At 34.6% G+C, this 11,384-nt stretch overlaps 1 protein-coding gene across 1 annotated transcript; it reads left to right on the top strand.

The window, feature by feature from the left end:
• The first annotated feature begins 2,503 nt into the window (after positions 1-2,503).
• On the top strand, positions 2,504-3,670 carry LOC123539839 (uncharacterized). The gene has a single exon (XM_045324623.1). The coding sequence runs from the start codon at positions 2,504-2,506 to the stop codon at positions 3,668-3,670; it is 1,167 nt and encodes a 388-aa protein (XP_045180558.1).
• The last annotated feature ends 7,714 nt before the right edge of the window (positions 3,671-11,384 follow it).

The raw sequence follows: 11,384 nt of genomic DNA, 5'->3' as shown, positions 1-11,384 counted from the left end.
ATTTTTTGTTTGTTTTCTGGTTGACACACTGTGGTGGCTGATTATACCCCGAAAAAAGAAGTTTGGGGGTATATAGGAGTGAGCTTGTCGGCCGGTCGGTCTGTCCGTTGGTTTTCATGGTTTCCGGACATTAACTCTTGAAATGCTCTACAGATTTTTAATAAATTTGGTACACAGGTGTAACATCATAAAATACAGGTCAATGTAAATTTTGCTTGCAAATCACCTTTTTTTCGACGTAGCTATGGCCCCTTTCCAACATAAACGGTTTCTGGACAATAACTGATGAAAGGCTTGTCAGATTTAAATACATTTTGGTACGCAGTTGTAAAATCATAATATATAGGTCAAGTTCGACTTTGCCTACAAATCACCACTTTTGACGTAATTATGGCCCCTTTCCAACTTAAAGTTTGCCAAACTCATGGTTGCCGGACTCATGAAAGGATTGACAGATTTGAATAATTAAATAAAATTAAACATAGGACAAGTTCGACTTTGACATTGGCTACAACTTAAATTGCAACTTCATGTAGCCATTTCTTTTTTATGGTTGCCATACTTCAGTGACAAGGCCGTATTGTGGGGCATTATTCATCACTCCTGTTACAGTTCTAGTTAGGATTTCGTTATGTCGCATAAGCGTGCGCGTGGTTCATGTAGCATATTACGTTTTCTCGTTCTGGCGCGTCGCGTACACCAACACACAATAGCAAAATTTTGAAAGTTCTGTGTGTTGGAACCAAAAAAAAAAAAAAAAAAAAAAAAAAAAAAAAAGACACAACTGACTTTATTGAAAAGATTAAAAGTTTCAAATTCAAAAGTAAGGCTACTTATTTAGTGACTTTTTTTTATATACGTAAGTATAGGAAATTTTGTATAAACACTATCCGACAATTTACTCGGTATGTTTGTTAAATCCGTTTAAAGAAACGTTATTTTTAATTTATTTAACATTGTAAATAATGTAGATCTAAACTTTGTATACATTTTACCGCCTTTTTACGCGACGTTGTTTAACGACGTCACGTCCGTTGTTTTTATTGTTATTCTTCCCTGAGGAAGGCTTAACGCCGAAACGTTGGAAGTTAATAATTATCTATGAACAAACGCTACACGTGTTGTTGTTGATTTTTCTTATTTGTTAATAACTTTCTACATACAACAACATGGCATCTGGAGATCCACGTGTACAACTGATAGAACAACTGGCGGAAAAGCAAATGAAGAGCGTTTTACACGCACGTTTTTTGAAAAACTGCAGGGCGGAGAATGTCATACCTAAAGGTCTACGCCTGAAGCTGAAAGTGAATGTGGGAAACGATAGATGTAGTGCCGAGCTTCAAGAAGCAATTAACAGCCTCTTGGTGAAGGTAAGCGGAGAAATTTGTGACAGGGTACGTGACTGTCAACAGCAGCGAGCTCAGGAGATTGGCAGGCAGATGGAAACTCTGAGAAGTGAGTTAAAAAATAAGATGAGCGATGATAAACTTTTTAACGTTGATGAAAAAATCCACCACCGGATAGAACAGAAAAAAGACGTTATCATCAGTCAACATGAAAAGAAACTGTCTTATCTGATTGACAATAGAAGCAAAAATCGCACGTCTAATAACGATAAAGATGAGATTCGTGTTGAACCACAATCTAATAACACATCAAAACGGAGACGCAATGGAAAGAAGACCGAAACAAAATCAACCAAAACCAACAAAAATACTTTCGGCAGAAGAACTAGCAAGCAGATTTCGAAAGCTAATTATGAATCCATTCATCAAATGTCAAAAAACATGAAAACCCCGGGCCCACAGAAAACCTACGCAGAGGCCGTGAAAACCGGGGCAACACTGCAGGAGGAAATGAAGACCGGGACAACACTGCAGGAGACAGTGCAGAACCTAGTGAAGGCAGTTACGAGTGTGGCAGCACTGCTGGAGGGAAGGGCCGACACGGCAGAAAACGACAAAGGCGCTTCATCCGGGCCCCGGACAAAAAATCCTGGAGAAAAACGAAACGGCGGTTACAGAAAATACGGAAAGGAAAGGAGACAGTATTAAACTTATCGAGTAAAAAACTTACAGATGATGACTACATACTTCTAGGTAAGGGGTTAAAATTTTGCCCGAAAACTAACTCGCATGATAAGCTTAAATTAGCAGAAAACATTTTTAAATTCAATCGCAGGCTTCGTCTAAAGGAATATTTTGCTTCAAAAATAATAAATGACAGCGAATGCGAGAGCGATGATAACAATGCAGATACAGATAATTATCATGGTCTTCCATTCTACAATAAATCTCAGTCATCTTTTACTCCTCCAGCTGGTCGCGATATGTACTTAGACTTTTATATAACAGCTGTTACTGAAGAAATATTACAGAATTGTAACAAGAAAAGACGATATAGTAATATTTCAAAAACTGAACTAGATTCGCTCAGAAAATTATCTCAAGATGAATCGATTGTTATCAAGAAAGCTGACAAATCTAATACAATTGTTATAATGAACACGGATGATTACAAGAAAGAGATTCTGAGGCAACTTAGTGATGGTAAATATTATGAAAAACTTAAACAAGATCCTAAAGATAATGTTCTTAAGAATATATCTACATGTATTGAAAGTATAGAAGAGACAAATAGTAATGTAACTAAGGAATTTGACATGTTTCCAGAGTCTGTTAGAACTCCGGTATTTTACGTGCTGCCGAAAATACATAAGACTCCCGACAGCAATCTACCGCTAAATTATCCCGGACGACCCATTGTGTCGGCATGCAGCTCGCCCACGGAGAACATTTCAAAATATCTTGATTATATACTCAAACCGCACATGATAAACTTACCGTCTTATATTAAAGACACAACTGACTTTATTGAAAAGATTAAAAGTTTCAAATTCAAAAGTAAGGCTACTTATTTAGTGACACTAGATGTTTCTTCTCTATACACAAACATACCGCACAGCGACGGAATAGACGCATGTAAATATTTCTTGGACGAGCATTGCCATGGAAGATTGAAAAGTGACGATGTCGCAAACCTCATTAAACTTGTTCTGCAAAATAATTATTTCAAATTTGATGAAGATTTTTATCTCCAAAAAATGGGTACTGCGATGGGCAGCTCAATGGCACCATCATACGCATCGTTATTTATGGGAAAATTTGAACAAGACTTCCTTAGAAATCGAGATCTACAACCGACACTTTGGCTGCGTTTCCTGGATGATATTTTTATGGTGTGGGATCATTCCTTGGAAGAACTAGAACTTTTCATCAGAGAGTTAAACAGTTTTCATCCTGACATAAAGTTTACGCATACTATTTCACAAGATTCGCTCTCGTTTCTAGATGTAAATATATCCAAGGGAGAGAATTTATGTGTCGAAACTACCATATATGTGAAAGAAACTAATAACCACCAGTACCTGGACTATACATCATGTCATCCCAAACAATGTAAGAACGGTATTCCGTATAGTCAAGCAAAACGCTATAGACGTATAATATCAGATGATGACAAGTTCAAACATTCATTATCACAGCTTCGTGAATTCTTCGTTGACAGAGGTTACCCACATGATGTGTTAGACCGTGCCTTCCAAAAAGTAGTCAATATATCTCAGCAAGAAGCTTTACAGACTCAAGTTGGGGACAAAATAGTGTAATTCCTTTTACTATTGTGTATGATCCAGCGCTTCCACGTATTGGTAACACTATTAATAAATACTGGAGTATTTTGAACCTATCAAAAAGCTTTACAACTAAATCCATTTATGAGAACTGTAAACCTGTTGTTGCCTATAGACGTCCGAAAAATTTACAAGACTATTTGATAAGTTCAGAGTTCAATAAGCAAAGTGATAAACTTTATCTCTCACAGAGATGTAATGGTAGCCGATGTTCGCATTGTACCAATATCGAAACAGGTTCAGAATTTACCAGTCAAATGACTGGTCAAGCATACAGTTTACACCATAACGTAAACTGTAAAAGTAACTGTGTAATTTATTTGATTACTTGCAAAAAATGTGACAAACAGTATGTGGGACAAACTAAGCAACCTGTATCAAAACGCATGAACAGTCACCGATTTGATATTAATAGTTTTACTGACCCTACTTTTTCCTCAATGGTTGCATCACATTTCAATTTACGAGATCATTGCTTAAAGGACTTTTCTTTTATGCCTATTGATGTTGTAAGAAATGACATTGATCGTCTCTGCAAAGAAACAGTGTGGATACATAAATTGAAAACGCTCTATCCAGATGGTTTAAATTCTAAAGTTTTATTTGATATTAATTGACCAATCAACTAATTGTATTGATCTACATATATAGATATGTAATGCCGAGTATATCGTTGTTTTTTCCTATTTCTGTTTTTTATATACGTAAGTATAGGAAATTTTGTATAAACACTATCCGACAATTTACTCGGTATGTTTGTTAAATCCGTTTAAAGAAACGTTATTTTTAATTTATTTAACATTGTAAATAATGTAGATCTAAACTTTGTATACATTTTACCGCCTTTTTACGCGACGTTGTTTAACGACGTCACGTCCGTTGTTTTTATTGTTATTCTTCCCTGAGGAAGGCTTAACGCCGAAACGTTGGAAGTTAATAATTATCTATGAACAAACGCTACACGTGTTGTTGTTGATTTTTCTTATTTATGTGTGTTGGAACCAACACAGCGACGTAACAAAATATAGAAAGCGACAGGACGAAGCATTTCATTTCGTGTTGGCGCAAGTGCATTCAACAATGCACGCACGCCAAAACGTAATGAAGTGTTTTGTTCTTTTGCGTTGGCTTGGCGCCATTAACAACTATACTGTTTTGGCTTGTTGGCGCGCGCACCGCGACGAAATAAAATGTATCGTTCTCTCGCATTGACATGCGAGCCATGACAACACCATAAAATGTGCTACATAGCCGCGCGCACACCAACGCGTTAAAACGAAACAGTGTGCTAAGAAAAATAAGAATAAGTGGTGTTACTGTATAAAAAAATCCCTGAAACTACTGTTCTTAACTTATTTTAACCTAGATAAGAATCGGTCTCCATATATGTCTTTTACTTATTATTGCTCTACTTTCAAAGTTCTCTAAATTAATTGGGATAGTAATTGCACCCAGTAATAAAATGAAATAACAATGTAAGGAGTACCATTTTAATGTTGTATCGAAAATCTGACTGGAATCATGCAGATGTACAGTTTTTTCGATTAGTTTATAGAAACTTCTCATCGTGTTACTATTTCAGATCATGATCATCTACAGAAATGTTATTTAAATTATGTTAACTCAAGTCAAAGTAAGTCATTTATATGTTGCTGAATAATTCGCAGAATTAGCACGTCTATGCGAAATATATTTAAAGTTCATCTAAATGATTGTGAGACTTAAAGACAGATGCTATTTCAATATTTCAAGCGCTCAGTCTGTGAACAAAGGCTTTGTTTTGTTAAGTTGTGCGTTCAGTGACAGCCTTAAAAGTATTATTGACTTTGTCTTCTACTCACCCCCAAAAAGAGAGTTATAGCCAGTGTTTACAGGATAAAACAAGAGATCTCACATCTTATCTATTGACCGCGGACAAATTCTAATATGTAATATGTTATTAATAGAGAAGCTGAAATAAACAGGAACACAATTCCAGCAGGAACAGTCACCTTCAAAAAATATAGCCCACGTACCAAAAGTCTCTAACGACGTTTGTATGGATTTGTACATTATCAAATATACACACAAACACTGACGAATAGATAACAAGGACAAAACAGACAAAATGACAGATGATACCGCCTTGAAACGGCCAGTGTTAAAATATATATATCTTGAAACGGGTCTCTATGACGTTGTGGAAGCTGTGATCTCCGTATTTTAACTTGTAATACTTCAAGCAAAATACTTTTTGACCTTTTTCCACCAAATTGTTATGTTCTCGTTCTGAATAAGAGAAGTTGGAGCAACAATTTAATTTCCTGTTTGAGATGAATATGAATGATAATATACGAGACTGGTTTCTGTTTTTAGCTCGTCTTCGATTCCAACCAGAAAATTGTTTTATCTGTGAAAATTTCATTTATTTCATTATACTTAGGTACACATACTAGTATTACAACATTTAAAGCAAGGTCTTGCTTTTTAAACAACAAATTCCTTTCTAAAAGCGTCTTGCGTATTGGCGCTCAGTAAAACTGAGTAAGAAAAGTGAAACATATATATTTTTGTCTCATGTCCAATGGAGATGTTAAGTAACGGGATTAATGGTACTAAAGCAAATAAGAACTATGAATCTTAGTGGTTCAGAAACAGTTTATTTTGAAAGGCTTATTATATCTTTGGATAAGTTTCCTTTACATGATGTAACGTTCTACCTCTACAATCTATTGCAATCAAATTCTCATTGTCTGGTGTTTTATTTATTCATTTTGTAAGGAGTATGGCCGTCATTAATGTATATCCTATTACTCGATAGACTATAGACGTACTTTGTGTAAAATATGAATAACGAAGTACACGTATTGGTGTACTGATTGTATGATGTCTACATATTTTGCTGACCAAGCCCTTTCCTAGAGCTTTATATTATTTGATTTATTCGTATGTCAACTTGTGATCGGGCCCATTAAATAGTTTCTGCAGATTTCATATAAATACATATTCGAGTTAAAGATTATCCTTTAGCTTTAATGTTGTTATATTGTAACTGGAAAATGGTGCGAATGATTTACTTAAAGACCGAGTGATAAGCAAATTGATTGAGACATATTTATGTTACTATCTTTCAAGCTTTCCGCTAAAGAGGTGTTGCTTTGGATTAACCATTCTGCGCATATTAATTGCAAGAAATAAATGATACATGTCATTATCATTCGGTGTGACTTTCACACTAGAATGAGGAAGTGTTTTCATGCACAGGCTCAATTAAAACCGAGTCTGCTATTATGTTGCTTGGTCGCGATCTATGCGTCCAACGGATCTTTGGTCTTAAATGGCATCACCGGTCAATAGCACACTCCCGTATGTAAGGATCTGTGACGTCACCGATAAGGTGTGCTATCTAAAAATAGCATAGGACACAATTTGCGGACAAACAATCAGTGCATTCATTGTACAATAGCATACGTAAACCATAGATTTTGCATTTAATTCGTTATTTTTGATAAGGTTTCTAGCCTACACATCGCAAACAAATGTTTATTTCCACTTCTAATTTCAATAAACTAGCCGAGAAACTATTTATTTTACAGCCATGTTAGAAATAAAATACCACTTTTTCATCAATGTATGAAAGGATAATGTTAATGAATGGATGATGTTATTATGTCATTCTGTTCATTTTGTGACACATCCAGTTTAAAAAAAAAGAATATTTAGAAAAAATAAAATAACTCTAAAAATGTTTTAGGCCTAATACCAAATGGAAAGCGTTAATATTTAGAACAAAAATGTATTTACAGAACAGAAAAAATCCAAATTGTTCTGCTTGGTTACCGTCATACATTAAATTTATATTTTTGTAAAAATAATTCTTCCGTAAGTGTTTATAAATTTAATAGATCCACTTGTGAATGTAAAAAGAAATCTTATGATCCCATAATTTAAATTTATTGAAATTTCGAAATATGATGAACAACGTGTATATATTAAAGTAAACTGTCATACACATTGTTATTTTCGGCCACATATTCAGTTATTCGTTGAAACAATTAACACCTCTGTGATATACATATGTTGTGTTTTATTACAAATGACCACTTAGTGTGACATGTAGATATCTGACTTTTGGTAGTAATATTTAGATGTTATCTAATAAAACATGTTGCTGATCAAATGCAACACCATTGTTTTCTACCAAACCATGCATATGTGTATTTTTGATAAGGAAATGTTTGACGGACACCGACCACAGCTGACATCGGGGATCATCATCCAGTTTGCGTTTTGTGTTATGTGAATCAGTTGTTTAAAATGAAATACATGTAGTTATTGTAGTTATGATTTTAATTGTGCTGATACATTCTTTGAACGTCATGAATCAAAATGATTTCGCATTAAAAGTTTCAACCACAAGTGCCCTTCGGTGTGTCGCATTCGAAATATTGTAATTTTTTATAAAGACTGTAAACCGTTCTTCTGATGCAAAATTTTAATAGTATTATTGCAGAATATGGGGTAATGTGCATGCAGCATGCTTTTAAACAGTGCTCTTTTTTTTGCTTAGTCGGACCGTTTTGTATCGCCTTGTTAAAATTATATGTCTGCATATTTGGTATATTCCTTACATTTCCAATATTTTTCTTTAATTAGTTATTGTTTCATCTCTTTTATTTACGGGAGTATACGGAATAAATTTGACTTTATCACAGAAAACCCATTAGAAATGGATGTATTATGTTTCACCGAAACTAAACTAGATTCAAATATACAAGATATAGATCTGCAGTTATCGGGCTTTGAATATATGTTCAGAAAGGATAATTCTTGTCATTCAGGGGGCTTTCTAGTTTATATATCCGCATTTTTAAGGCCGAAAAGATTATGTAACTTAGAAAGTATACTTCCAGAATCAATTTGGGTGGAAATTAGAGATAAAAAGCAATCATATTTATTATGTTCAATATATAGACCACCCCATTATAAGGTCGATTTTTGGGATAAACTGAACAGTTGTCCTGCAATGGCGTTAGAGTTAAGGCGTCAGGTAATAATTGTTGGAGATATAAATGAAGATCAATTAAATATAAATAATCATAAATTTAAAGATGTACTTTTAGTAAATAACATGACCAATATTATTAATACACCGACAAGAATTACGCAAAATACGCAGACATTACTAGATCCAATAGCAGTAACTAACAATATACATGTTTTTGAATCGGGTACTTTTGAAACAAAAAGTGAAGTTAGTGACCATTTTGGAACCTACATTTACCTTTAAAAAAAGAAAGAAAAATATCAAACAGGGAGTGCCACGCACCAAAAGCGCAGCCTCCCCAAAACGAACCCCCCAGCACGCAAACGCGTGCACCACACACACACTCAAAGCTTACACATCAGGACAAAACGAACACACACACACACACACACACACACACACACACACACACACACACACACTCAAAGCCAACACATAAGGACAAGACGAACAATAAGCATACACACACGCGCGCACACAAAGCCAACACACAAGGACAAAACGAAAAAACAAAGGAACACAGTGGGGCACCGCCTTGGAACGGTCAGTGGCAAAGACACCACTAGGGAGCTTAAACCGGTTTATGGTGCGCACCCAACCTCACTCTTACCCCCACCATGTTCCAAAGACATGGGACAGTGTAAATAAAAGTAATCCCCTCCAGGTGAATCTCTAACACACGTAATGGAAACAAAAAGGCATGGCATGTAAAACACAAAAGTGCTCGTGTATAAATATATAAAAAGCAAACCTTAAGAACCAAAAACGTATGTACGCAATGCCTTTTCAGAAGACAGAGCAACAAGAGAAACACCCTTAAGGGCCCGACGAAACAGGCCAGAAGACAAATATCAAATCAGTTCAGTCCTTGTAGGATTTAAAAACTGCTCATCATAGAGTCCTCCCCCTCTTCCGTCAGACGCAATCAAAGAGGGAAGCGTAGTGTCCAACTGTAAACGGGTTGAACACTAAAAATGCGGTATGTCTCAAAACAGTTGGGTCGTAACCTCTTTTAATAAAACGTTTGATAATCTTTTCAAATACATTTGGAAAATTACCATGACCCAAGATCTTACGAAGTTTGTAAACCACATCCCCATAGAAAACGGGTTTAGAAATACCTTCTCGCAGAAGTGTCTTTAAATTACTATTGAATTTTAAAACTAAATCAGAATTACGATAATAAAATTTAGTAAAATATTTACGCAATTTGTAATAACGGTAGCCTTGCTGAAGAAGTTTACTTGTAATATATTGATTACGTTCATTGAAATGCTTGACATGACTACACGCTCTGGCAAACCGAATTAATTGAGAAATATATACCCCATAAGATGTAGCCGGAGGTACATACTCATCCAAATGGGGAAAATTTACAATACTAAAATTAAAATCATCCCACTTGTCATAAATTTTGGTATATATAATATTGTCATAAATAGAGAGATGTAAATCTAAAAATAAAGCATCAGTATCCGAATTGTTAGTTTTAATTAACTGAAGCTCCCTAGGATAAATAGTACCCACCAAATGACCAAAAATCAGATTATCCATATTAAGAATATCATCCAGATAGCGTGATGTATTATTAAATGCAGTTATAATATCTGCTTGTGTATCTGGAGAAAGGCTCAACATAAAGTCTCTTTCATAACAATATAAAAACAAATCTGCGACAAGGGGTGCACAATTTGTTCCCATGGGAATACCAACAATTTGTCTAAAAACTGCATTCCCAAACCTGATGTAAATGTTGTTCAATAAAAAGGAAAGGGCTTTACAAACTTCGTCACAGGTCCACATAGTATAATGTTTAATAATATTGCTAGTAAAAAAAGCTTTATCAAAATTGCAAGCGATAAATGTAGCATTCTCTCTGGCAAAAGTCTTTTAAATTAGGGCAGTTAATTTGTCATTTATTAAGTTATGTGGTAAAGTGGTATACAAAGTAGAAAAATCGTATGTACTGACTGTAGATACCTTGTAATTATTAATTTTCAACTTATCCAGGATTTCGCCAGAATTTTTAATCGACCAAAATAAGTGTTTACCAGAGTTTTCGTATACTTTATCGCAGTATCTTTCCACGTGGGCTTTCACAGCAGTTAGACATGATGTTAATAGTTTTGAAATATTTGTAGTTGTACAAGAGCTTGAATTAGCGATAAAGCGAGCTTTATATGGTTGTTTATGCAATTTAGGAATCCAGTACATAGTCGGTAGTTTAATTTGTTGATCGTCTATACGAACTTTTAAATTAGAAACTTAAAAGTTGATTTTGATTCTAACAAACCTTTTAAAAGGAGAGTCTGGAATTATAAAATAACTGACTTTGTTAAACTTAATACTTTAATTAGAAATACAGATTGGACATTTATACATGATAATAGTGTAGACGATTCTTGTTCTAACTTTACAAATAAATGTATGGATCTTGCAAAACAGTGTATTCCAACACATTATGCTTTAGTAAGGCCAAAAGATAAACCTTGGTATAACAGTAATATCCGATGGAGTACACGGCAGAGAGATTTCACAAAGCTCTGGACAGTGGTAAAACAACAGATTGGGTTATATACAAAAAACTTAGAAATCGAGTAAATAATATGATGAAAAATGCTAAAGAAACTTTTTATAACAACTTAGAATTCTCTTTATATGATA

Source organism: Mercenaria mercenaria, chromosome 16, assembly GCF_021730395.1.
Source record: "Mercenaria mercenaria strain notata chromosome 16, MADL_Memer_1, whole genome shotgun sequence".
Classification (NCBI taxonomy): domain Eukaryota; kingdom Metazoa; phylum Mollusca; class Bivalvia; order Venerida; family Veneridae; genus Mercenaria; species Mercenaria mercenaria.
The sequence above is the reverse complement of the archived record's forward strand: the minus strand, read 5'-3'. Positions and strand labels throughout refer to the sequence as shown.

What these genes read in the sequence shown, in the direction of transcription:
- LOC123539839 (XM_045324623.1), top strand. Translation starts at nt 2,504, where the DNA reads ATGAACACGGATGATTACAAGAAAGAGATTCTGAGGCAACTTAGTGAT.